Source organism: Triticum aestivum, chromosome 3A, assembly GCF_018294505.1.
Source record: "Triticum aestivum cultivar Chinese Spring chromosome 3A, IWGSC CS RefSeq v2.1, whole genome shotgun sequence".
NCBI lineage: Eukaryota > Viridiplantae > Streptophyta > Magnoliopsida > Poales > Poaceae > Triticum > Triticum aestivum.
In genome coordinates, this window is record NC_057800.1 from 94,310,606 (window position 1) to 94,338,384 (window position 27,779).

Consider the following 27,779-nt stretch of genomic DNA (forward strand, 5'->3'; position numbering starts at 1 on the left):
TCACATGATCTTGCGTGTGCGTAGGAAAAAATTTGAAATTACTACGTTCCCCAACAGTGGCATCCGAGCCTAGGTTTTATATGTTGATGTTATATGCACGAGTAGAACACAAGTGAGTTGTGGGCGATATAAGTCATACTGCTTACCAGCATGTCATACTTTGGTTCGGCGGTATTGTTGGATGAAGCGGCCCAGACCGACATTACGCGTACGCTTACGCGAGACCGGTTCTCCCAACGTGCTTTGCACAGAGGTGGCTTGTGGGTGACAGTTTCTCCAACTTTAGTTGAACTGAGTGTGGCTACGCCCGGTCCTTGCGAAGGTTAAAACAGCACCAACTTGACAAACTATCATTGTGGTTTTGATGCGTAGGTAAGATTGGTTCTTGCTTAAGCCCGTAGCAGCCACGTAAAACTTGCAACAACAAAGTAGAGGACGTCTAACTTGTTTTTGCAGGGCATGTTGTGATATGATATGGTCAAGACATGATGCTGATTTTTATTGTATGAGATGATCATGTTTTGTAACCGAGTTATCGGCAACTGGCAGGAGCCATATAGTTCTCGATTTATTGTATGCAATGCAATCGCGATGTAATGCTTTACTTTATCACTAAACGGTAGCGATAGTCGTGGAAGCACAAGCTTGGCGAGACGACAACGATGCTACGATGGAGATCAAGGTGTCATGCCGGTGACGATGGTGATCACTATGGTGCTTCGGAGATGGAGATCACAAGCACAAGATGATGATGGCCATATCATATCACTTATATTGATTGCATGTGATGTTTATCTTTTATGCATCTTATCTTGCTTTGATTGACGGTAGCATTATAAGATGATCTCTCACTAATTATCAAGAAGTGTTCTCCCTGAGTATGCACCGTTGTGAAAGTTCTTCGTGTTGAGACACCACGTGATGATCGGGTGTGATAGGTTCTACGTTCAAATACAACGGGTGCAAAACAGTTGCACACGCGGAATATTCAGGTTATACTTGACGAGCCAAGCATATATAGATATGGCCTCGGAACACGGAGACCGAAAGGTCGAGCGTGAATCATATAGTAGATATGATCAACATAATGATGTTCACCAATGAAACTACTCCATCTCACGAGATGATCGGACATGGTTTAGTTGATTTGGATCACGTAATCACTTAGAGGATTAGAGGGATGTCTATCTAAGTGGGAGTTCTTTAAGTAAATTAACTGAACTTAAATTTATCATGAAACTTAGTACCTGATAGTATCTTGCTTGTTTATGTTTGGTTGTAGATAGATGGCCCGTGCTGCTGTTCCGTTGAATTTTAATGCGTTCCTTGAGAAAGAAAGTTGAAAGATGATGGTAGCAATTACACGAACTGGGTCCGTAACTTGCGGATTATCATCATTGTTGCACAGAAGAATTACGTCCTGGAAGCACCGCTGGGTGCCAGGCCTGCTGCTGGAGCAATACCGGATGTTATGAACGTCTGGCAGAGCAAAGCTGATGACTACTCGATAGTTCAGTGTGCCATGCTTTACGGCTTAGAATCGGGGCTTCAACGACGTTTTGAACGTCATGGAGCATATGAGATGTTCCAGGAGTTGAAGTTAATATTTCAAGCAAATGCCCGAATTGAGAGATATGAAGTCTCCAATAAGTTCTATAGCTGCAAGATGGAGGAGAACAGTTATGTTAGTGAGCATATACTCAAAATGTCTGGGTATAATAATCACTTGATTCAATTGGGAGTTAATCTTCCAGATGATTGCATCATTGACAGAATTCTCCAATCACTGCCACCAAGCTACAAGAGCTTCGTGATGAACTATAATATGCAAGGGATGAATAAGACTATTCCCGAGCTCTTCGCGATGCTGAAAGCTGCGGAGGTAGAAATCGAGAAGGAGCATCAAGTGTTGATGGTCAACAAGACCACTAGTTTCAAGAAAAAGGGCAAAGGAAAGAAGAGGGGGAACTTCAAAAAGAACGGCAAGCAAGTTGCTACTCAAGAGAAGAAACCCAAACCTGGACCTAAGCCTGAAACTGAGTGCTTCTATTGCAAGCAGACTGGTCACTGGAAGCGGAACTGCCCCAAGTATTTGGCGGATAAGAAGGATGGCAAGGTGAACAAAGGTATATGTGATATACATGTTATTGATGTGTACCTTACTAATACTCGCAGTAGCACCTGGGTATTTGATACTGGTTCTGTTGCTAATATTTGCAACTCGAAACAGGGACTACGGATCAAGCGAAGATTGGTTAAGGACGAGCTGACGATGCGCGTGGGAAACGGTTCCAAAGTCGATGTGATCGCAGTCGGCACGCTACCTCTACATCTACCTTCGGGATTAATATTAGACCTAAATAATTGTTATTTGGTGCCAGCGTTAAGCATGAACATTATTTCTGGATCTTGTTTGATGCGAGACGGTTATTCATTTAAATCAGAGAATAATGGTTGTTCTATTTATATGAGTAATATCTTTTATGGTCATGCACCCTTGAAGAGTGGTCTATTCTTGTTGAATCTCGATAGTAGTAACACAAATATTCATAATGTTGAAGCCAAAAGATACAGAGTTGATAATGATAGTGCAACTTATTTGTGGCACTGCCATTTAGGTCATATCGGTGTAAAGCGCATGAAGAAACTCCATACTGATGGACTTTTGGAACCACTTGATTATGAATCACTTGGTACTTGCGAACCGTGCCTCATGGGAAAGATGACCAAAACGTCGTTCTCCGGTACTATGGAGAGAGCAACAGATTTGTTGGAAATCATACATACAGATGTATGTGGTCCGATGAATATTGAGGCTCGTGGCGGATATCGTTATTTTCTCACCTTCACAGATGATTTGAGCAGATATGGGTATATCTACTTAATGAAACATACGTCTGAAACATTTGAAAAGTTCAGAGAATTCCAGAGTGAAGTTGAAAATCATCGTAACAAGAAAATAAAGTTTCTACGATCTGATCGTGGAGGAGAATATTTGAGTTACGAGTTTGGTGTACATTTGAAAAATTGTGGAATAGTTTCGCAACTCACGCCACCCGGAACACCACAGCGTAATGGTGTGTCCGAACGTCGTAATCGTACTTTAGTAGATATGGTGCGATCTATGATGTCTCTTACTGATTTACCGCTATCGTTTTGGGGGTACGCTCTAGAGACGGCCGCATTCACGTTAAATAGGGCACCATCAAAATCCGTTGAGACGACGCCTTATGAACTGTGGTTTGGCAAGAAACCAAAGTTGTTGTTTCTAAAAGTTTGGGGCTGCGATGCTTATGTGAAAAAGCTTCAACCTGATAAGCTCGAACCCAAATCGGAGAAATGTGTCTTCATAGGATATCCAAAGGAAACTATTGGATACACCTTCTATCACAGATCCGAAGGCAAGACTTTTGTTGCTAAATTCGGAAACTTTCTGGAGAAGGAGTTTCTCTCGAAAGAAGTGAGTGGGAGGAAAGTAGAACTTGATGAGGTAACTATACCTGCTCCCTTATTGGAAAGTAGTGCATCACAGAAAACTGTTTCTGTGACACCTACACCAGTTAGTGAGAAAGCTAATGATAATGATCATGAAACTTTAGAACAAGATACTACTGAACCTCGTAGATCAACCAGAGTAAGATCCATGCCAGAGTGGTACGGTAATCCTGTTCTGGAAGTCATGCTACTAGATCATGATGAACCTACGAACTATGAAGAAGCGATGGTGAGCCCAGATTCCGCAAAGTGGCTTTAAGCCATGAAATCTGAGATGGGATCCATGTATGAGAACAAAGTATGGACTTTGGTTGACTTGCCCGATGATCGGGAAGCAATTGAGAATAAATGGATCTTCAAGAAGAAGACTGACGCTGACGGTAATATTACTGTCTACAAAGCTCGACTTGTCGCAAAAGGTTTTCGGCAAGTTCAAGGGATTGACTACGATGAGACCTTCTCACCCGTAGCGATGCTTAAGTCTGTCCGAATCATGTTAGCAATTGCCGCATTTTATGATTATGAAATTTGGCAGATGGATGTCAAAACTGCATTCCTGAATGGATTTCTAGAAGAAGAGTTGTATATGATGCAACCAGAAGGTTTTGTCGATCCAAAGGGAGCTAACAAAGTGTGCAAGCTCCAGCGATCCATTTATGGACTGGTGCAAGCCTCTCGGAGTTGGAATAAACGTTTTGATAGTGTGATCAAAGCATTTGATTTTATACAGACTTTTGGAGAAGCCTGTATTTACAAGAAAGTGAGTGGGAGCTCTGTAGAATTTCTGGATAGCATAAAGGGATACTTGAATAAAAGTTTTTCAATGAAAGACCTCGGTGAAGCTGCTTACATATTAGGCATTAAGATCTATAGAGATAGATCAAGACGCTTAATTGGACTTTCACAAACCACATACCTTGACAAAGTTTTGAAAAAGTTCAAAATGGATCAAGCAAAGAAAGGGTTCTTGCCTGTGTTACAAGGTGTGAAGTTGAGTAAGACTCAATGCCCGACCACTGCATAAGATAGAGAGAATATGAAAGATGTTCCCTATGCATCAGCCATAGGATCTATCATGTATGCAATGTTGTGTACCAGACCTGATGTGTGCCTTGCTATAAGTCTAGCAGGGAGGTACCAAAGTAATCCAGGAGTGGATCACTGGACAGCGGTCAAGAACATCCTGAAATACCTGAAAAGGACTAAGGATATGCTTCTCGTATATGGAGGTGACAAAGAGCTCATCGTAAAAGGTTACGTTGATGCAAGCTTTGACACTGATCCGGACGATTCTAAATCGTAAACCGGATACGTGTTTACATTAAACGGTGGGGCTGTAAGTTGGTGCAGTTCTAAACAAAGCGTTGTAGCAGGATCTACATGTGAAGCGCAGTACATTGCTGCTTCGGAAGCAGCAAATGAAGGAGTCTGGATGAAGGAGTTCATATCCGATCTAGGTGTCATACCTAGTGCATCGGGTCCAATGAAAATCTTTTGTGACAATACTGGTGCAATTGCCTTGGCAAAGGAATACAGATTTCACAAGAGAACCAAGCACATCAAGAGACGCTTCAATTCCATCCGGGATCTAGTCCATGTGGGAGACATAGAGATTTGCAAGGTACATACGGATCTGAATATTGCAAACCCGTTGACTAAGCCTCTTCCACGAGCAAAACATGATCAGCACCAAGGCTCCATGGGTGTTAGAATCATTACTGTGTAATCTAGATTATTGACTCTAGTGCAAGTGGGAGACTGAAGGAAATATGCCCTAGAGGTAATAATAAAGTTATTATTTATTTCCTTATAATCATGATAAATGTTTATTATTCATGCTAGAATTGTATTAACCGGAAACATAATACATGTGTGAATACATAGACAAACAAAGTGTCACTAGTATGCCTCTACTTGACTAGCTCGTTAATCAAAGATGGTTATGTTTCCTAACCATGAACAATGAGTTGTTATTTGATTAACGGGATCACATCATTAAGAGAATGATCTGATTGACATGACCCATTCCATTAGCTTAGCACCCGATCGTTTAGTATGTTGTTATTGCTTTCTTCATGACTTATACATGTTCCTATAACTATGAGATTATGCAACTCCCGTTTACCAGAGGAACACTTTGCGTACTACCAAACGTCACAACGTAACTGGGTGATTATAAAGGAGTACTACAGGTGTCTCCAAAGGTACATGTTGGGTTGGCGTATTTCGAGATTAGGTTTTGTCACTCCGATTATCGGAGAGGTATCTCTGGGCCCTCTCGGTAATGCACATCACTTAAGCCTTGCAAGCATTGCAACTAAATGAGTTAGTTGCGGGATGATGTATTACAAAACGAGTAAAGAGACTTGCCGGCAACGAGATTGAACTAGGTATTGGAATACCGACGATCGAATCTTGGGCAAGTAACATACCGATGACAAAGGGAACGACGTATGTTGTTATGCGGTCTGACCGATAAAGATCTTCGTAGAATATGTAGGAGCCAATATGGGCATCCAGGTCCCGCTATTGGTTATTGACCGAAGACGTATCTCGGTCATGTCTACATTGTTCTCGAACCCGTAGGGTCCGCACGCTTAAGGTTACGATGACAGTTATATTATGAGTTTATGCATTTTGATGTACCGAAGGTTGTTCGGAGTCCTGGATGTGATCACGGACATGACGAGGAGTCTCGAAATGGTCGAGACATAAATATTGATATATTGGAAGCCTATGTTTGGATATCGGAAGTGTTCTGGGTGAAATCGGGATTTTACCGGAGTACCGGGAGGTTACCGGAACCCCCCGGGAGCTATATGGGCCATAATGGGCCTTAGTGGAAAAGAGAAGAGGCAGCCCCTCATGGGCCGCGCGCCCCTCCCCTCCCTTGGTCCGAATAGGACAAGGAGAGGGGGCCGGCCCCTCTCTCTCTTTTCCCCCCTCCGCGAATCCTATTCCAACTAGGATTGGGGGCGGATCCTACTCCCAGAGGGAGTAGGACTCTCCTGGCGCACCCTCCTTGGCCGGCCAGCCTCCCCCCCTTTAGTCCTTTATATACGGAGGCAGGGGCACCCCAGAGACACACAAGTTGATCCATGTGATCTTTTCCTTAGCCGTGTGCGGCGCCCCCAGCCACCATAGTCCTCGATAATATTGTAGCGGAGTTTAGGCGAAGCCCTGTTGCTGTAGTACATCAAGATCGTCACCACGCCATCGTGCTTATGGAAATCTTCCCCGACACTTTGCTGGATCGGAGTCCGGGGATCGTCATCGAGCTGAACGTGTGCTAGAACTCGGAGGTGCCGTAGTTTCGGTGCTTGATCGGTCGAATCGTGAAGACGTACGACTACATCAACCAAACGCTTCCGTTGTCGATCTACTAGGTATGTAGATCACACTCCCCCCCTCTCGTTGCTATGCATCACATGATCTTGCGTGTGCGTAGGAAAATTTTTGAAATTACTACGTTCCCCAACAATGTAGTCATACGTCTTCACGATCCGACCAATCCAAGTACCGAACGTACGGCACCTCCGAGTTCAGCACACGTTCAGCTCGATGACGTCCCACGAACTCCGATCCAGCAGAGCTTCACAGGAGAGTTCCGTCAGCACGACGGCGTGATGACGGTGATGATGTTGCTACCAACGCAGGGCTACGCCTAAGCATCGCTACGATATGATCGAGGTGGATTATGGTGGAGGGGGGCACCGCACACGGCTTGGAACAATCAACTTGTGTGTCCTAGGGTGCTCCCCTGCCCCCGTATATAAAGGAGCAAGGGGGAAGGCTGGTCGGCCCTTACAGGGTGCGCCAGGAGGAGGAGTCCTCCTCCTAGTAGGAGTAGGACTCCCCTTTCCTACTCCTACTAGGAGGGGAAAAGGAAGGAGGAGAGGGAGAAGGAAAGGGGGGCGTCCCCCCCTTCCCTAGTCCAATTCGGACCAGAGGGGGAGGGGGCGCGTGGTCGGCCCTCTCTCTCTCCACTAAAGCCCATGTGGCCCATTACTTCTCCCGGGGGGTCCGGTAACCCTCCGGCACTCCGGTTTTCTCCGAGATCACCCGGAACACTTCCGGTATCCGAATATAGTCGTCCAATATATTAATCTTTATGTCTCGGCCATTTCGAGACTCCTCGTCATGTCCGTGATCACATCCGGGACTCCGAAGTACCTTCGGTACATCAAATCACATAAACTCATAATACTGATCGTCACCAAACGTTAAGCGCGCGGACCCTACGAGTTCGAGAACTATGTAGACATGACCGAGACACATCTCCGGTCAATAACCAATAGCGGAACCTGGATGCTCATATTGGCTCCTACATATTCTACTAAGATCTTTATCGGTCAAACCGCATAACAACATACGTTATTCCCTTTGTCATCGGTATGTTACTTGCCCGAGATTCGATCGTCGGTATCTCAATACCTAGCTCAATCGCATTACCGGCAAGTCTCTTTACTCGTTCCGTAATGCATCATCCCGCAAGTAACTCATTAGTTTCATTGCTTGCAAGGCTTATACTGATGTGCATTACCGAGAGGGCCCAGAGATACCTCTCCGACAATCGGAGTGACAAATCCTAATCTCGATCTATGCCAACTCAACAAGTACCATTGGAGACACCTGTAGAGCACCTTTATAATCACCCAGTTATGTTGTGATGTTTGTTAGCACACAAAGTGTTCCTCCAGTAATCAGGAGTTGCATAATCTCATAGTCATAGGAACATGTATAAATCATGAAGAAAGCAATAGTAGTAAACTAAAACGATCAAGTGCTAAGCTAATGGAATGGGTCAAGTCAATCACATCATTCTCCTAATGATGTGATCCCATTTATCAAATGACAACTCGTGTCTATGGTTAGGAAACATAACCATCTTTGACCAACGAGCTAGTCAAGTAGAGGCATACTTGTGACACTCTGTTTGTCTATGTATTCACACATGTATTATGTTTCCGGTTAATACAATTATAGCATGAATAATAAACAATTATCATGAAATAAGGAAATAAATAATAACTTTATTATTGCCTCTAGGGCATATTTCCTCCATTCTACTCGTGCATATAACATCTACGCATAGACTTGGCTCTGATGCCACTGTTGGGGAACGCAGTATTTCAAAATTTTCCTATGATCACGCAAGATCTATCTAGGAGACGCATAGCAATGAGAGGGGAGAGTGTGTCCACGTACCCTCATAGACCGAAAGTGGAAGCATTTAGTAACGCGGTTGATGTAGTCGAACGTCTTCGCGATCTAACCGATCCAAGCACCGAACGTACGACACCTCCGCATTCAGCACACGTTCAGCTCGATGACGTCCCTCGAGCTCTTGATCCAGTTGAGGCTGAGGGAGAGTTCCGTCAGCACGACGGCGTGATGACGGTGATGATGAAGTTACCGGCGCAGGGCTTCGCCTAAGCACTACGACGATATGACCGAGGTGTGTAACTGTGGAGGGGGGCACCGCACACGGCTAAGAGAAGACTTGTTGTGCCTTTGGGGTGCCCCCTACCACGTATATAAAGGGGGAGGAGAGGTGGCCGGACCTAGGGGGCGCGCCATGGGGGAGTCCTACTTGGACTCCCGGTCCAAGTAGGATTCGGTCCCCCCCTTCCTAGTCCAAGTAGGAGAAGAAGGGAAGGAGGAAGAGAAGAGAAGGGAGGAGGGGGGCGCCGCCCCCTCCCCTTGTCCAATTTGGACTGGGCAAGGGGGGCGCGCCACCTCTGGCCGGCCCTCTCTCTTCTCCACTAAGGCCCATGGTGGCCCATGAACCTCCCAGGGGGGGGGGGGGGGTTCCGATAACCCCGGTACTCCGAAACTTATCCAAAATGACCCGAACCATTCCGGCGTCCGAATGTAGGCTTACAATATATGAATATTTATGTCTCGACCATTTAGAGACTCCTCGTCATGTCCGTGATCTCATCCGGTACTCCGAACAAACTTTGGTTCATCAAAACACGAAACTCATAATACAAATCGTCATCGAACGTTAAGCATGCGGACCCTACGGGTTTGAGAACTATGTAGACATGACCGAGACATATCCTCAGTCAATAACCAACAGAGGAACCTAGATGCTCACATTATCTCCTACATATTCTACAAAGATCTTTATCGGCCAAACCACATAATAACATACATTGTTCCCTTTGTCATCGGTATGTTACTTGCCCGAGATTCGATCATCCGTATCATCATACCTAGTTCAATCTCGTCACCAGCAAGTCTCTTTACTCGTTCCATAATGCATCATCCCGTGACTAACTCATTAGTCACATTTCTTGCAAGGCTCATAGTGATGTGCATTACCGAGAGGGCCCAGAGATACCTCTCCGATACACGGAGTGACAAATCCTAATCTCGATCTATGCCAACTCAACAAACACCATAGGAGACACCTATAGAGCATCTTTATAATCACCCAGTTACGTTGTGACGTTTGATAGCACACAAGGTGTTCCTCCGATATTCGGGAGTTGCATAATCTCATAGTCTGAGGAACATGTATAAGTCATGAAGAAAGCAATAGCAGAAAAACTAAACGATCATTATGCTAAGATAATGGATGGGTCTTGTCCATCACATCATTCCCTAATGATGTGATCCCGTTCATCAAATGACAACACATTTCCATGGTCAGGAAACTTAACCATCTTTGATTAACAAGCTAGTCAAGTAGAGGCATACTAGGGACACTCTGTTTGTCTATGTATCCACACATGTACTAAGTTTCCGGTTAATACAATTCTACGTGAATAATAAACATTTATCATGATATAAGGAAATATAAATAATAACTTTATTATTGCCTCTAGGGCATATTTCCTTCAGTTTGGACGTTGCCACTGGCCCAGGCACGTGGCCCAGGCGGTGCCGCGCACTCCAGTGCGCCTCTGGCCTCCCATCTGGACGGAAAAGTGGCAACGTGGGGGAGGAGGCTGGTTGCGCCATCAGATCTCAACAGGAGTTAAACTCCAGTGGATCCTCTGCGGCTGCTGGACCCGACGTATCCTCCTCCTACAATCTTCTTCAACGGCAAGTTTCCTGTCTAGTTTTGCCTCCTCCTGAACACTCTCACACCAGGTCACAGTGTGGTATTGTTCAACCTAAACTATACAAAGATGGTTGTGTACGTTGGGGTTCGTTTTGTGCCACAGGTGAATCGCAAAGTGTGAGCGAAGCACTTGGTGAACCACGATGGAAGGAGGCCATGGATGAGGAATATGCTGCTCTCATGATGAACAAAACCTGGCATCTAGTTCCACCGGCCAAGGGGAGGAACATTATTGACTGTAAATGGGTTTACAAAGTAAAAAGGAAATATGATGGCACTATTGACAGGTACAAGGCACGTCTAGTAGCCAAAGGTTTCAAGAAAAGATATGGGATTGACTACGAGGACACGTTTAGTCCTGTAGTAAAGGCTGCTACTATTCGATTAATTCTTTCAGTTGCAGTGTCTAGAAATTGGTGCATTCGGCAGCTAGATGTAAAGAACGCGTTCTTGCATGGTGTTCTAGAAGAGGAAGTGTTCGTGAGGCAACCTCCTGGGCATGAAAATTTAAAATTTCCATGTCATGTTTGTAAGCTTGATAAGGCATTGTATGGGCTGAAACAAGCACCTAGGGCTTGGTACTCCCGCCTGTCATTGAAGTTACAGTCTCTAGGATTCTCTCCCTCTAAGGGGGACACATCATTGTTCTTTTACCATCATCATGGGAACACTATTTGTATGCTCATTTATGTTGATGATATTGTTGTTACAAGCTCATCATCTAAAGCAGTTGAGGCTCTTCTCAAGGATTTGAGCAAGGAGTTTTCCCTTAAGGACTTGGGTAATCTCCATTTTTTCCTCGGGGTTGAGGTAAAGAACGTGCCAAATGGTATTGTGCTATCACAAGGAAAGTATGTGCAAGAAATACTTCAGAGGATGGTCATGAAAGGCTGCAAACCGTCGTCTACACCCTTATCCACCTTTGAAAAATTGTCTCTTCATGATGGGGAGGTACTTGGAGCAGAGGACGCCGCCAGGTATAGGAGCATTGTAGGAGCTTTACAATATTTGACACTAACTCGTCCAGATATTTCATATTCAGTCAATAAAGTTTGTCAGTTCTTACATGCTCCTACTACTGTACATTGGACTACAGTAAAGAGGATCCTCAGGTATCTGCAAGGAAGTAAGGATCATGGACTCAGACTTGGAAAGTAAGATTCAATGCTAGTAAGTGCTTTTTCATATGAAAATTGGACAGGTTGTCCTGATGACAGGAGGTCAATAGGAGGTTTTGCAGCGTTTCTTAGCAATAACTTGATCTCATGGAGTGCTCGTAAACAACCCACTGTCTCTCGATCAAGTACAAAGGCGGAGTATAAGGCTTTAGCAAACGCAACTTCTTAAGTTATTTGGGTTCAGAACTTGTTGACAGAATTGGGTGTTCATCATCCAAAGGCAGCCTTGCTTTGGTGCAATAATCTTGGTGCTACATATGTGTCTGCTAATCCTATTTTTCATGCCAGGACAAAGCATATCGAGATTGACTATCATTTTGTCCGTGAACGGGTGGCCAACAAATTGTTGAATATCAGGTTTATCCCTACTGGTGATCAGGTGGCAGATGGTTTTACTAAGCCACTCACTCTGCGGTAGTTAGAAGCTTTCAGGCACAATCTCAACTTAGACAGTTGTGATTGAGGAGGAGTGTTAAACAATGTATTCTACGGTATTGTATAAACCGTATAGTTAGCCGTATAGGAGTGGTGGCTTGAGTTGTTAGGTTGTTGTGATTGCTTCCTTGGAGATCAATCCAAACCTAGCGGCATGTATATCTCCTGTAACCAACCGGACTTGTGCCCTATATTAACACGCAGCGCGTCCCTGCTCAATGCATACGCTTAACCTAGTTTTCACATTGCCAACCCCGGATGGTCACTTGGTGAAAGGAAAATTATTTGTAGGTCAAGCTCACCAAAAGAATGTTGTTATGGGGATGTCTTCACAAGGAGGGAAAAAAAGATCTAACCAAATCTATTGCAAAGTCGGTCCCTACCTATCTAATGAGTGTGTTTAAACTCCTCTTGGGGTTCTGTGATGACCTCAATCAAATGATCGGCAATTATTGGTGAGCTTCTGAGAAAGGGGAGAGGAAAGCACAGTGGAAGGCGTGGGATGCACTACAAGCTCAGTTAGCTACGTTGCCCTAGCCCTTCAGTGGAGTAATTTCCCATTTCTGATGGAGACAGATTGTTTGGAGGCATTTAATCTTCTAAAGGCTAGCTACACTGATAGATCAAGATACACTTTCATGGTGGATGAAATAAAAGTGGAACTAAATACTCGTGCCACTCATGTAAGCCATTTGTTAACGAACTTCGCTACTACCTCTGCCCGGGTTTATTAGACCCCTCTTATTTTGGGCTAAAGTTTGATGATAAAATTAACTAATAAAATGTAAGTTATATGTCACAAAATTTATCCTATGGGAAAGCTCTTTCAAATACGAACTCAACAATATACTTTTTGTATCATATAATTTATAATTTGTTAGTTTTATAGATGGTCAAAAATTTACCCAAAATACAAGGGGGTCCAATAAACCCGGACAGAGATAGATGTCAGAAACACACTATGGTTTGGACCAGATGTGGTCGTAAATCGCTGTAACGAGGAATGCAACCCTGATATTTGAGTAATACAAAGTATTTTCCCGCAAAAGAATAAGACTCTCGGATGGACTCGAAGTGCGGCATTAATTAGTTACAGGGTCATGAGCTCTCTGCTTTGGAATTTCACATGAAACAGTTCAATTTCTGCATGATTTGGAGACAATTCCAGTGCTCCAACCACTGTTTCCGGTGAATGCCACATTCGATAAATACTGAGTATGATCACTAGCTAAGCAGGTGTGAGTATTTACAATATATACGAGACAATTCCGCCAGAATGGGAGAAATGGACTTGCGTCCTACTTATAGCTTGTCACGTAAAATCAGGAGTTGGTCAGTGTGCACCACGCGAAAGGGCGTGTTCCATCCTCATGCCCATGCTCATGGGACGAAGCAGAAGAACAGCTACCGCTGTGACTCGACGTCGCCTCCTTCCCTGTTCTCATTCTGTTGGTGTTGGCCCTCGGGGCCAGCCTCAGGAGATGCCGCCGTTGAGCCGCCCAGCTCGGACTTGCAGAGAGGGCACAGCGCGTTGATCTTGAGCCACTTGTCGATGCATTCCATGTGAAAGACGTGCCCGCAGGGAAGCTCTCGCAGATCTTCGTTGTTCGAGAACCTTGACAAACAGATGCAGCAAACCTGAAAGAGCCCAGAGGTTCCCAGATGTCAGCTAACCGCGCAACGCGGCACAAATGTGTATGCATGAGCACAAGTTTCCACACTTGATAAGTGTAAAATGGAAAACGGGTGGGAAACTCACGGCGTCTTCCGCGGAGATAGTCCGCTCCTTGTCAGTTCCAGATGCCAGAACGCCACCATTGTCTTCCCCCACATCTCCTCCGTCGCGGATCCTCATCGACTTGTACTTGTACGCCACCAGCGTGTTGATTACTTCTGCGGTAGCGCCTTTGTTCATATCCAGATCCTCGTGGAAGCCTACCATGGAGATTATGCAGGGCAGGCAGCAGCATATCATCGTGCACAGGATGAAAGGCAGTGCATAGCCGATGAAGCCGAATGCAAGGAACACTATACACAGCCTGGAAAATGGTTACAAACAAATAAGCAAGGTACATCCGAGGTGAAAGGAACGTGTCATGCAGAGCACCTAGCAACACACACCTGTACAAGTTAGGAGCGTCATGGACGGAAGAGCGGCCACCGAATATCCACACATTCCCCACAACAAACCACACGGCAAAGAAACAATCCAAGGCCAACTTCAAGCACGCAACCAATGCGTAGACCCTACAAGTAAAAAAATAAATCTTGTTACTTCGTAACTTTAAACATCAGGAAGAATTCAAAACGTTGCATCTCATCCAGGGGGCAGAGTAAAATGATCTAATGTACTCCCTCCGTCCCAAATAAGTGTCTCAACGTTGTACTAACTCTAGTACAAAGTTGTATTAAGCTTGAGACACTTATTTTGGAATGGAGGGAGTATTGAGCAATCCTGAAAGACCTAATGTTTACTCTCATTATTAGTTATGCAGAAGCAGCCAAATCGTGATAGCTAAACTGCTTCTGCAGGTGGTTCAGTCGAAGAGAATGTTCTTTTTTTCACAGGGGAAGAAAATGTTACCTTGGACTTGCAATCGGGAAATTGTTTCTTGGGACTCCAGTGTTGTTATCTTCATTTACAGCTTCTGATGCATGAGCAGATGAAATTGCTGCAAAAGAATCAGACTCGGATATGTTCCTTTGAGATGAACCCTGGGCTGATGGTTCTTGCTCGATGTTCTGGCAATTGCGATGGAGATAGCGCCAATAAAGATGTGGAATAGTAGCAACACAACCTATTATATAGCCAACAACCCACTCAAATAGTGGAGCGCGTGGATGCTCATTCCTTGATACCGACAGGACAGTAGCAGCTGCTATAATCTGACTAACATTTACAATAAGCTCGATTGAGATCCATAAGCCAGAATTCAAAGGATTCTGCTGACGATTGACTTGATCCCTTCTCACGAAAGATGCGCTTCGAAAGTCAGGCATACCGGCTGTGCCAGAACTTTCTGGGACAGGAGGAACTTCATTTGAAGGACCTCTGTTGTGGTTCAACTCATCCAAGTGATTATGATTGTCCGGACGGGATGTTGACGGCGACATCAGATCATTCCTTGGTATGTCGATTGTGTGATCATGACGAGTGACATTTCCAGGGTGATCCATCAGTAAAGGATGCTAATCTGCTGCACGTTCACACTGCGATTCAACAGGAGCGGCTGTAAACTGGAAACCAACCCAGCACCTTAGCTTGACATTTTCCTTGGTATGCAGCAGTTTCCGACAGAATGCTCTATATCTTTCTCACACACTTTGAACCGATGTGTTTCCCCCCTACACCACCTTCAGGTGACTTTTAGTGTACCTGAAGGAAAGGAAAGTTAATTGGAAACTTCAGTTCACTGCAAATCTCTGTCACAAAATTATGAAAGCCTTTGTATAAGGTAAGACATCATATATCAATAGACACGATTGCACTTGAAGGAAAGACCATAGCCTGACTTTATGAAAGATTACAATGATCATATTTAGTGTGTAAGGTAAGCCTCATTTACCATCCCCAATTCCAATGTAATGTTGCAAATTTTGGCATTATAGAATCAACCTTTTCATCAACAGTTTTCCGCAATCCTACAGCTTGACCACAAACCAATTATGCAAGGAAGAGAAAAGGATCAATCTACATTCCGAAGGCACGCCAGAAGTCGATGTTTTTTCCCAGTGGCATGCAACGAGTAGGAACTTAGGAACGATAGGATTAGTGGATCCAATGTAACATCTACCAACCCTAGAAACAAAGATCAATTGTGGCAGACCAAGATACTAGTTCAAACGCCACGTCGACACATTTAGCTCAAATGAGCATTACAATGAAAACGGAGGAAACAAAAAAAAATGCTGCAATAATGCCCCTCCTAATCATCAATGCTCACCATTCCCCCAAATCACCTGGCCGTCTGATACGCATGGAGAGCAGCAGAAACAGGGAAACCAAATCCAACGGGCATTACTCATAAAAGCAGCATCCATCTCAACCCAACAATGTGGCTATGCGAATTCAATATTCCGCATAAACACAACCACAAGATCAAATCCAGTGGCTCACAACAATTCAATCAGACCAGCAAACCCTGAACGCGAATCAGCAAACCCAGAGGCAAACAGAACCACACCCAATTCCGACAATCGGGGCAATGCGGTCTTTGTATGAGGCAAGACGTCTTTTTTTTTCGAAAAGAGGTAAGGCATCATATATCGTTCCACAGGACTACACCTGACTTTATGAAACATCGCGAAGAATGAGGGCATTTGTGCAAGGTAAGCATCGGTCACCATCCAAAGTTCCAATTCTTTTTGTCTAAAAATTTGGCATCACAGAATGTTTCATCAAATGAAAAAAAAACATACAATCCTAGAACTTGACCACAGACCAATCATGGAAAACAGGCTAATCAGAATTCCAAAGGTAAACTGCAAGTTAACACACAATCTTTTTTTCCAAGTGGTGTGCATTGGATTAGCGGACCCAATGTGGAAAATACACCTACCAGCACCAGAAACAAAGACCAATTCCGGCAGGCCCCAAACACTAGTTCAAACGGCGCCACAAAATACTAGCGCAACGGAAGGAAACAAGAGAAACGCTCCTCCTAATCGTCAACGCCATCAAATCACCGGGACTGGTTCAAAAAAAAAATGCATGTGGAGAACGGCAGCTACAGGGAAACCAAATCCAACGGGCATGTTACTCACGCCGTCTCAACCCAGCTACGTACGTACGTGGCTACGAGAATCCGATACCCAGCACGAACACGCCGACAGGAGCAGCCCGGCAGCTCGCAGCCGATTTCAATCGAGCCGGCGAACCTTGCGGCGACCGGCGCCGCCCCCCGACCCGATCCCGGAGCGAGGAAGGGAAGGGACGCACGTACCGGGCAGGGCGGGGGAAGGGGCGGGGCGTGGGCCGAAGCTTGGAGCTATAGGCCTCGTCCTCCTCTGGTCGTCGTCGTCGTCGCGGCGCTCCTGGCGGAAAATTCTATTCTCTCTCCTCCATTTTTGTCTGCTCCGTCGGTGCTTTGCCTTATGTAGGTCAGCGGTCAGGGACGAACAGGTCAAGCGGGGGTCAAGCGGGGGCAGCTCGGTAATTATAGATGGAACGCATCGCGGCCGTTCGTGTGGCCAGCGGGGCGGGATCGGACGGCCGGGGGGAGGTGGGCGGGTAGGCCGTTGGCGCGTGCAGGATTAGAAACTTCTTTGTTTGAAAACGGAGTCGTTTTCCTCGTAGAAACCGTGTGGGATTAGGTAGAGTAACAGTAGGGGCAAAGGATTATTAAGCCTTTATTTATTTCTTTTTCTTTTTGGCTTCGACTAATGTTAGGTAAAACAACAAATGGCCAGTGCATAACACATTTTCCCTCTCGCAAATATAGCAAGCGCACATTTCAGGTGTGCGATTGTCCTATTTTTAGCAGAGTGACTAGTTAATAATAAATCTTTAAAATTGCTTATCTTTTCTAAGAAGCACCATTTGTTATGTCAGTGAATCATGATGATTTAAGTACTATATAGATTCCTTTTTTTCACAAAATGTGGTTTTGCGTTTCTGCTGAATATTGTTGCCCTTTCTACACTTTACACCCATGGATAGAACAGACAAGTTCAAATTGAATGCAGAACTTTGCAAAAAAAAAAAAAACTCAACGGCTTGGCCACTGAAAAAAATAGTCAATTGACACTGACACTCGCAGGTAAACATCATTTACAAAAGTAAGGCATATGTAGGAAATTGGAGTTTCATTGCTCCATTTGAATTTTCTGTAAATGTGATCACAGCATCAGCATCCGCAAAAAACTGTGCAGTACATCAGCTTCGAAACAAAAATGCCATTCGTTTCCAATCAATAAACAGAGAGCCGACTCAAGCATTGCCAATTTACGCATCTAGTTTCTTCTCAGCTTCACCAATCACCCGCAGTTGCTCGAAAAAGGCAGTGAGTTTCCTCATGTCCTCCTCTTGGACGCTGGGCGGGGCCTTCTCTCTGTAACCGGACGCTTCCATCTTCTGAGAAAGGGCATGCTGTAGCCTGCGCGCATGGATAACAAGAAACCATGTTACAGGTGATACAGTGGGATTAACAACAAGGACAACCATACATGCGGATCTTTAGCGGGAGAGAACAATTAGATGGCAAATCAGGCTTACTTTTGGATTTCATCCCTCTTTTTCCTTAGCTTTTCGAGCTCCACTTCCGCGTTTAGAGCTCCTTGAAGCTGAAGGTATACGGACAGATCTTTGTTGACAACAGCAGTCGAACAGTCAGGTGGAGTTTCGTCACTCTCTGCCAGGATCTGGAAATTGTCCAACATCAAATCAGTGTTTTTCATCAAACAGATGAAAAAGGATAAAAACAACTACTCCCTCCGTTCCTTGATATAAGGTGTATAGATTTTTGAGAAAAAATCCGAAATATAAGGTGTATTGCATTGCACCACTTGGCTGGATAATGTTTTTAGTGAATTTATTATATTTCCATATATTAGGCTAGCTCCTCTATTTTCTCATGTTAATTAGTTAGGTGTAATCTCACCCATAACTTGTGAAATTTTTTCTCCACATGCATTCTTTAATTTCCGTACCAAAAACTATACACCCTATATTAAGAAACGGAGGGAGTATGAAAATTGATTATTCTGCGATAGACAGTCACTTGAGATGATATGCTCCACTCCAGGCTTTACCAAAACATTAGATCCGTAAAGGAAGTTTTCAGATAATAAAACACATAATACAGCTAAGGAAATGCAAGGCAAAACCTTAAGTGACGATACAGAAGAAAGAGACACCACTAGAGATTGATAGCACTGAACAGTGGCAGCAATATCTTCGCCTCGACAAAGTGCAAAAGCAGGTCGCCTGTTCATGAAAAAGATAAGAAATAAGATGTCGATTTGGCAAGCCAACTGTAGAACAAGAAGAATCAAGCAACCATATATATCATGCACAGTACATTGTGAACACAAAGCCCAGGTACATGACCACATATACACACCTCTCATTTGTATCTGTTGGTGGCTTCAGAGATCTTAGTTTGTTCACAGTATCCAAGATAATACTAAATTCACTTTCAAGTTTATCATCTGCCCATTCCTGTGATAAAGAACAATTGTTTTCCACTAAGAAAAGGATATTGCAACATGAAATTCGATGTATTTAAAGTCTTCTGTTAGACATGAGTATTACCTGAACAACAGATGGATATTCTGATATCATGATGGAATTTTTTCTGCAAGAATCTTTGGGCTGAGGAAGACGCTGCCAGAGTTCTTCTGTTACATAAGGCATGAATGGGTGGAGCAGACGCAAACCATTGTCGAGGCAAACCCATAGGGCATCTCTACAAGCAGCTCTTGCTGAATCGAACTCTTGAGAGTCATTGAAGAAGTAAGGTTTTACAGCTTCTATAAATACATCACATAGCTGGTATTGCCACCATGAGTAAATAGCAGATGTTGCATCGGCGAACTTGTATGCTTCTAATGAGGTCACAGTCTTGCCAATAGCCTTGTTAAGTACCGAGAGTATCCATTTGCAGACCGGGGGCATTGAAGACACAACAATGGTTGCTGGTGGAGTATAATGATCGCCAAGTTTGCCCATTGCAAAACGAATGGCATTCCACAATTTATTGCACCATTGGCGATATCCAACAACCCTCTTGATATCAAGATTTATCTTGTCAGACTGCAAAACAAGAGAGATTCTATAAAAAGATGAATTGGGAGCTTATAATACTACAACAGAAACTCAAATGGGTGTGACTATAACCTGAGAAGTGTAAGAAATCAGTGCGAAACGGAGTGCATCAGTGCCACATTCAGCAATGCCATCAGGAAAATCTTTCTTCTTCCCTTCTCTTGCAACACTTAACTCATTTTGATCCAGGTTGCCTTCTTCCAAACGTTTCAGGAGATCTTCCAGTGTCGTACCATTTATCACCTCGAGGGGATCAACAACATTACCAAGTGACTTGGACATTTTGCGGCCATGTGCATCACGGATCATAGGATGCAAATACACCTGCAAAAGAGGGTGCAATCATGATTCAGTATGCAAGACAATTAAAGCATATCTTCAACTAGAAAAGAGTTGAAGCTCAATATGGTTGGTTAAATAAATAGTTTCGGAATTTAAAGAGAAGCACCTTCCATCCAGAAAAGAAAAGGAAAGTTAATGAGTTTAAGCATTTAACACTACATGATAGTCTCAATCAAGCACACAGTACAATATGACAAAGGACGATGATGACAGAAATGTAACTTGTGTTCAAAATTAACTAAGAACAGAGTTCATGCAGGAAGCTGACCCGTTGACACAAATGACAGATCGCGGAATAATAATTGAAAAAGGGTGGAAGTTTCTCTAACGAGTATCTGGAAAACTTATAGTGCACTATATTGTCAAACAATTACGCTCTCATTTTTTTAACTGAACCTTGTCTGTAACATCCACATACTCCAACTACCAAGGTTTAAGGTAGATTGCCGTGAGTAACATATCTTCAGAGTTCAATCAGGACAACACTGGAATGGCATGTAGAGGAAAATGGCAGAGCAGCAAATAGTGCAAAATGGACAACCTCATTAATCCATTCAGCAAATGTCAGTAGAATTCATAATGCATGATTTTGTGAAACAATGGTGGTTATGCACTGCCACTATTAAATGTAGATTGCTTCAGTTTTTGGACATTTGGGCATAGCTACTGTTACACTAAAGCAAAGTTTCACTATGTCCAGGCCTATGGAGACAGAAGGAAGAGGTAGCTATAAGCTAAAGAGTGCGCACAAGGAATTAGATTATTTATGTATAATGGATTATTAGAACTGTAGATAGAATACAGTTTAATTGTCAGAGAAAAACATTTCTGTCGTTACCTTCTGAAATGGCACATCACCACCAAGTTGCATACCCATCATCACCATACGTGCCACCCAGAAGAAGAGAATATCAAGTCCAGTTTCAAGTACTGAAGTAGGGTAGAAAGCACGAAGATCAGCAGTATCATCTGGCCAACCAAGCACTGTCAATGGGAAGAGACCAGATGAAAACCAAGTATCCAAAACGTCAGGGTCTTGATTTAACTGGAATTTCTTCCCCGGATACTTTTTCTGTGCCTCAAGCATTGCATCACATTCATTCCTTGCGACTATCCAACGGTCATTGTTTGATCCCAGATCATTCAATTGCTCATCTTCTAGTGTCACATACCACGCAGGTACACGATGTCCCCACCAGAGTTGCCTTGAAACACACCAATCGCGTATATTTTCAAGCCATCTGCAAGAATGGTGGATGGATCATGTTTCTTGATATTTCATTACTTTCAGCTGAAGTCTGCAAGAGGTGGCACTTATAACTAGGCAAAAGGAGATACCTGTACCAGTCTTGTTCATATTGTTGCGGAATAATCTCAATTTTTTTGGATCTTACAGCATCAAGACCTGCCTTTGCCATCGTATGGCAATTAACAAACCATTGAGGCTTTATCATAGGTTCCACTACATCATTACTTCTTGAACAAATGCCCAAATTCATTTCATTCTTTTTTGTGTCCTTGTACAACCCCTTAATTGGCAGAATAAAACATTGTTAGTCCAAAACTCAGAACTACTCCCTCTGTTCCTAAATATATGCCTTTCTAGAGATTTCAATATGGACTACATACGGATGTATATAGACATAGTTTAGAGTGTAGATTCACTCATTTTGCTACGTATGTAGTCCATATTGAAATCTCTAAAAAGACTTATATTTAGGAACGGATGGAGTACTTAATTAATCCAAATGAAATAAATTGGAAAAGGCAAAAAAATCAGTCTAAAGTGATTAGTAAAGGTAAATAGTTGGTCACTGGGTTCCACAGGCATGCAAATTTCTAATAAGAGATGAGAATCCGTTACAATGGATACCCAACCAAAATGGGATAACATGAAGAAGCCTTGAAGCAACATATACACAAACTACCAAAACACATATTTCTCATAAAAAGAACGCTGTACTGAGAGACTCATTAACTAGATTAATCAGAAAGGGTGAAGGACAACCATGTAAGAGGTAGAAATGTTTATACAAGAAACAATATTGCTTAAGGCTAGCAAGTTCCAATTTGTTTTTTGTAGTAAGTGTTAGCAAAATAGAAATGTGAATATTACATTACATAAGTTCATGATATTTCACTGTATAGTCTCTCTTTGTATGCCATCACCTAAAATTTATACTAATCCAGCGCAATAACCTAACAACCATTCTTCAAATACTACATCATAAACGTTATGCACCAATAGCTAAATGAAACCAGTAATACCTTTTCCTTCAGTGCATCAATAACTGCAACCCGAGCAGCAAATCTTGGCATTCCTTCAAATTGTGCACCTCCATTGCTGTTTATCTTCCCATCATCTGTGAAGATATTGATGAACTCTAGGTTGTGTCGTTTTCCAACCTCAAAGTCATTTGGGTCATGGGCAGGTGTAATCTGCAAAACGAGCACGCAAATAAATTAGGTAAACTGAAATAAAAATAAATTAGGTCAGTCCTAGGCATTATAACATACCTTGACAGCCCCAGTACCGAAAGTGGGATCCACTAACACCGCATCGCAGATTATTTTGAGTTTTCGGCCATTGAACGGGTGAATGGCATGCTTTCCATGCAGATGCTTATACCTTTTATCCTCAGGATGAACAGCTATTGCCGTATCACCGAGCATTGTTTCAATTCTTGTTGTTGCGACAATAATTTCACCTAGTCCTTCTTCAAGAGGATAGGCAAAGGATATCAACACACCAAACTGTACAGGACTACTATAACCAGGGACCTTCAGCATAGTTTCCTCTTTAAGCTCTAGATGATCCACCTGAGAAAACAGCATTTTTAATGAAGAAGTTGATCTTAGTCATGGGTGTGGAATCAAACTGTACAGTGTAGACAATACAATAAGCTTTGTTAACCTCTATGTCAGATATTGCTGTTAAAAGTGTGCAGTCCCAATTCACAAGGCGGTAGTCCCTGTAAAGGACCAAATCATACATAAGAGGTAAGAAAACTAGGTCGGTCATTGAATGACATAGAGATGATAGTTAAAAATATGTTAACACTTACAGCAACAGAAGGAGAGGAAACTAACCTATAAATTAGGCCATCTTTGTGCAACCTAACAAATGCTTCGGTTACAGCTTTCGATCGTTGTTCATCCATTGTGAAACACTGATACACGAGTTAAGATCATCAAGTTGGTAATTTCAGAGTAAGAAATATAAGAGTAAAAAAAACAAGTGCATGTGCTTTTTTTCTCAACTAAAGAAAACAGGAATTTTACCTCACGGGACCAATCAAGCGAAGCCCCAAGCCTACGTAATTGACCCAGTATGGTACCACCGTACTGATCTTTCCATTTCAGAACCTGACCGAAAGATGATGACAAAAAATAGAATAAGCAAGAAAATGATTACCACAATGGAATCAAATTAAGCCCAGTGTGAAGCTATGCTCACTGCGATTTTATGACTACATCGGATGTTGAGCCCGATTATTAATATTCCATAGTATAAAGGTAATGATTAAATGAATTATGATCTGATACAGGAGAAGATGAACAACAAACATAACCATGTATTAAGGGGAATATAGGTGCTTACTTCAGATATAAATTTGTCACGGCCTATGTCATGCCTTGTCAGCTTCCTTTCACGCATTAGCTTCTTTTCCACTACAACCTGGCTTAGGAGAACATATTATTAAATCAAACAGAGGGTGTAGGATATAGTGCAGGTTGAAGACAATACAAAATAACTACATTTGGCAACACCATACAAGATGAGAGAATTCCTTATTTAACACTGTCTAAATTTTATGCCCTATTTGACATCGACAAATAATTTCTTCCCTATCTAGCAAGGAGTCTAAATTTTATGCCTTTTATAACACTTCAGTCCATTTTTAGCCTAAATGACACTTGAAAAGACTCTTTTACCCCTCATGTGGTATGTTTGTGCACGTGTGCTGTTTGATGATTTTTTTTTATCATCTTTATGAATAATTATTATACTATTATTTGTTGGATTTTCTTATGGAGCCCACATAATCTATTTTGAATATCTAAGTTTTCTTTTAGGGGGGGCAAGGCCCTTGCCAGCACCCTATGCCTCCACCACTGTGTGTGTTGTTGTGTGTGTGCTAAATAAGGAAACAAAATTTTTTTTGAATTTTTTTTGAGTGTTAAATAAGGAAACGAAATTTAAGATAGTGTTAAATAAGGAATTGTTTCATACAAGATTTAGTTTCATTTGCTAAAAGGGAAAAAGAAAGTCTGATAAAGAGAAAGTACATCATTCTGCCAAAACTAAAATATCCATGTGGCCATTGCTTCTAGTTAGGTGCATGCGAAATTGGCAAGCCTACCGGTAAGGCAGTAACACGGTAAGAAACATCTGGGCTTTGGAAATAGTGTTCCAAATACTTTTGCCAATATTACAAACATTACATATACTAACAGGGCCTAGAACCCCTGTTGGCAGCTTTATTTTAGTGGTGGCACACAAACAACAAACACGGTATTTTTTCATAAGTTGAGTGACAGCAAGTGCCACCAAAGAAGATATGAGTAACTCAACTGTACTATATGTGTATGTCATTCACAAGATGAACTTAATCAAGTCCAAGATACAGACCTGTGTAGCAATTCCAGCATGGTCCACTCCTGGGACCCACAGAGCATTATATCCCGACATTCTCCTCCACCTTATCATAGCGTCCTGCATTGTTGAAACAAAATAAAAGCAAAGAGCTTAAAATGTCTCGTGAGTGACCAGGGAATGGCAAATAGGTCTCACATCTCTACAAGCATAAAATTTACACCTCTATAGCCACTGTAAGTGCATGACCAATATGAAGCGCTCCAGTCACATTCGGAGGTGGTAGAACCTGAAATGAAATAACTTAGCACTTTTGCTGGAAGGAAATCCAAATCCACATTTGTACAAAAACACTAGTGATCCCATAAGATGACATCATGCTAACCCAGCTCCCAGTGCACATCTTGCATGAAGCTAATAAGAAGTGGGTCACTTACTATAACAAAAGGTGGTTTTGTGCTTGCAGGGTCTGCCCCAAAATATCCTGCTGACTCCCACCAGGAGTACCACCTACATTGTGGGGAGAAAAGGTATTCAGTTCAGGTAGGCGTCTCAGATGCTATGAATTACAAATACGAGAAAAGCAGACTAGCGCATCTTACGATTTTTCAACTGCACTTGGGCTATACTGCTTAGCCATTTGAGGTGCAAGCGATTTCTTCTCCCCACTAGGGGTCTCAGGGTCAATGAAATCCTCGGGGTTTTCATCCCCCGCAGCCTTCTTCTTTTGCTTCTTCTCACTTTTCTTAGGTCCATCCGATGTTGCTTGAGCCTGCAGACGACGAAATCAGCACAAACCCATCTCCACCAAGCGTTCCAGCACCAAACTCATTTAAGGATGTTGCAACCTGGAGCCTAGCAGTCTCCTTTTGCTTTGCCTTGAGCTTTTTCTCCTCTTTCTCTCTAGCCTGCAAGTAGAACACTGAACCCATAAGGGATCTTTTCCCATAAACATAACTAATAATTTCATCTTGGCACTGGACCTGTAGTTTCTAACATCAGCACAATTCACAGATGACCACACAACCAATTCGGGAGAACTGGTTGTCAATTACAAATGCACGTCAAGACGAACAACAGCACAGGGACAAAATTCGCGAAAGCAATTTCACACGGATGTCGGCCAAGCATACCTTCTGCTCTTTCTTCAGTTTCCGCTCCCGCTCTAGCTCCAGCTCCTTGTCGTCAAGCTGCTGCTCGCATCACCACCAAAAAAGAGAGGAGAGAAATCGGGTGAGCCGCTGATAATAAACAGAGCGCAAAATTGGACTGCCGGCGCGGCAACTTCCGCACAGACCTTCTCCTCTGAAGCCGCCTTCCCCGGTGCCTGCGCCGCGGGCTGCACGAGGCCAGCAAAACTCGAATCAGAGGCGCGCGAGCGAAGAGATCCATCGATGGGAGCGGATGAGCGCGGGATTACCTTCTCCATGGTGAGAGATCGGGTGGTACGGCTGGTCGCGCCGCCGGCGCTTGCTTGGACGTTGCGGAGCACGGCGAGAGCAGAGGGTCGCTCAGAGGTTAGGGTTTTGCGGGATTTCTTTTGGTTTTCGAGGATGGTGAAAGCGATTAGCGGATACCGTGCCCGAGTGTGACACTGACATGTGGGTTTATCAGATGGGCCGGGATGCCATCGCTTTGTAGCCCGTGTTCTCTCCCTGAATGGGGCGGCCCAGGAAAAACCATATGTCTGGCCCAGCAGCGCAGCACTTGTTCCTAAGCCCGATAAACCCTTCCTCCTTGAGTTTTTTTATAAAAAAAATAGCGCCCTCCTTGAGCCCTTAATTTTGGCAAATCCTATTTGGCGCTGCAGGCGCCCATTAATGTGTATTCTGCAAACGGGCGCCTGCAGCGCCCCGCACTGGGCCGGCCCATCTCACCCTGGTTCCTTTCTGTTTTGTAGAGGCAAAAAAGGTAGCGCTCCCGACAGGTATCGAGCCCCAACCAAACTTGGCCAAACGGGTTGGCACGGCCCGGCCCGGCCCGGCCTGAGTTAAACGGGCCAGGCACGGCACGGCCCGACCAGGCACGCTTAGTACGTGGGCCGGGCCGGGCCGGCACGCATGCTGACCTTCGCGGCCCAAGCACGGCCCCTCAGTAAACGTGTCGGCACGCTGGCCCGGTAAGCACGCCAGCACGAGAGATCGAGGCACGCTACGTACGTGATCTCTTGCCTAGTGCCTAGGAAAAAAATCTCACACGTCGTGCGCTCGCGCAGGAGGCACATCGAAGCACGTCTCTCTCGTTCGCGCGTGCCTCAGCTCTCGTGTGCATGTCGCTTTCATGGGCCACACCTCCGGGTCCCTCACGCAACGTTTCTTTTGACTGAGACGCTTCTGCCCAGCTAGTCGCCACACGCCAGACGGTTAAGCGTGCCGTACCGAGCCGGCACGCGTGCCTGCCTAGCCAGCCCAGGCACGGCCCAGGCATGCGGGCTATCGTGCCGGCACGCCTAGGCCGGCCCATTTGGCCAGGTATGGCCCCAACCTTCCCTTCGAATTAACAGGCAGCTACCACCGCGCCACCCAGCTAGATTCGATCAATAAAATCCTTTTGCTTCCTTTCTTATTTCATCTGTCCTTTCACCTTTTTCCTTTATCGTTTTCGTTTTTTCTTTTTATTCTTCCTGCCTCGATGTTTTTTATAATTCTTGAGCTTTTTCTTCAAATCGATGAACTATTTTTTAAATTCATTGAAAAAAAATTCAAAATCGATGAACTTTTTTTCAAATTCACTGAACGTTTTTCCATTTCAATGAACTTTTTTCAATTTTTAATGAACTTTTTTTCAATTTCGATGAACTTTTTTCTAATTTTTAAAACTTATCTTAAAATTTGATTAACCTTTTTCCAAATTCAGTGAACTTTTTTCAAATTCGATGAACCTTTTTCAAAA

At 43.6% G+C, this 27,779-nt stretch overlaps 2 protein-coding genes across 6 annotated transcripts; both read right to left on the reverse strand.

The window, feature by feature from the left end:
• Positions 1 to 13,249: 13,249 nt before the first annotated feature.
• LOC123060466 (E3 ubiquitin-protein ligase At1g12760) lies at positions 13,250 to 17,270 on the reverse strand. 3 transcript variants are annotated; one of them, XM_044483200.1, is made up of 5 exons: positions 17,127 to 17,270; positions 14,768 to 15,559; positions 14,305 to 14,430; positions 13,943 to 14,222; positions 13,250 to 13,821 (listed from the first exon to the last, which is right to left on the reverse strand). In XM_044483200.1, the coding sequence occupies exons 2-5, from the start codon at positions 15,358 to 15,360 to the stop codon at positions 13,588 to 13,590; spliced, it is 1,233 nt and encodes a 410-aa protein (XP_044339135.1). In that variant the 5' UTR covers positions 15,361 to 15,559; positions 17,127 to 17,270; the 3' UTR covers positions 13,250 to 13,587. The 3 variants fall into 3 exon arrangements, with proteins under 3 accessions (XP_044339135.1, XP_044339138.1, XP_044339136.1); XM_044483203.1 differs by lacking the exon at positions 17,127 to 17,270 and adding an exon at positions 16,975 to 16,996; XM_044483201.1 differs by lacking the exon at positions 17,127 to 17,270 and adding an exon at positions 16,948 to 16,969.
• A 637-nt stretch (positions 17,271 to 17,907) lies between these two features.
• On the reverse strand, positions 17,908 to 26,481 carry LOC123060467 (valine--tRNA ligase, mitochondrial 1). Of its 3 annotated transcripts, none has more exons than XM_044483204.1 (22): positions 26,308 to 26,481; positions 26,185 to 26,226; positions 26,021 to 26,080; positions 25,736 to 25,795; positions 25,490 to 25,659; positions 25,325 to 25,397; positions 25,111 to 25,176; positions 24,924 to 25,007; positions 23,892 to 23,969; positions 23,573 to 23,656; positions 23,381 to 23,460; positions 23,205 to 23,262; positions 22,808 to 23,110; positions 22,559 to 22,729; positions 21,629 to 21,819; positions 21,129 to 21,531; positions 20,021 to 20,272; positions 19,436 to 19,936; positions 19,245 to 19,342; positions 19,009 to 19,108; positions 18,398 to 18,543; positions 17,908 to 18,278 (listed from the first exon to the last, which is right to left on the reverse strand). In XM_044483204.1, the coding sequence occupies exons 1-22, from the start codon at positions 26,314 to 26,316 to the stop codon at positions 18,128 to 18,130; spliced, it is 3,180 nt and encodes a 1,059-aa protein (XP_044339139.1). In that variant the 5' UTR covers positions 26,317 to 26,481; the 3' UTR covers positions 17,908 to 18,127. The 3 variants fall into 3 exon arrangements, with proteins under 3 accessions (XP_044339139.1, XP_044339140.1, XP_044339141.1); XM_044483205.1 differs by having other exon boundaries at positions 26,021 to 26,077; positions 26,308 to 26,465; XM_044483206.1 differs by having other exon boundaries at positions 26,185 to 26,331.
• Positions 26,482 to 27,779: the final 1,298 nt, after the last annotated feature.

Excerpts from the sequence above, each read along its gene's own strand:
- LOC123060466 (XM_044483200.1), bottom strand. The coding sequence starts at position 15,360 with ATGGATCACCCTGGAAATGTCACTCGTCATGATCACACAATCGACATA. Across the intron at positions 14,431-14,767 it reads TTCCCGATTGCAAGTCCAAG|GGTCTACGCATTGGTTGCGT; the intron begins GTAACATTTTCT and ends TTTTACTTGTAG. Across the intron at positions 13,822-13,942 it reads CTATCTCCGCGGAAGACGCC|GTTTGCTGCATCTGTTTGTC; the intron begins GTGAGTTTCCCA and ends GGGCTCTTTCAG.
- LOC123060467 (XM_044483206.1), bottom strand. The coding sequence starts at position 26,316 with ATGGAGAAGGTAATCCCGCGCTCATCCGCTCCCATCGATGGATCTCTT. Across the intron at positions 25,796-26,020 it reads AACTGAAGAAAGAGCAGAAG|GCTAGAGAGAAAGAGGAGAA; the intron begins GTATGCTTGGCC and ends TTCTACTTGCAG. Across the intron at positions 23,657-23,891 it reads GTGACAAATTTATATCTGAA|GTTCTGAAATGGAAAGATCA; the intron begins GTAAGCACCTAT and ends TCTTTCGGTCAG.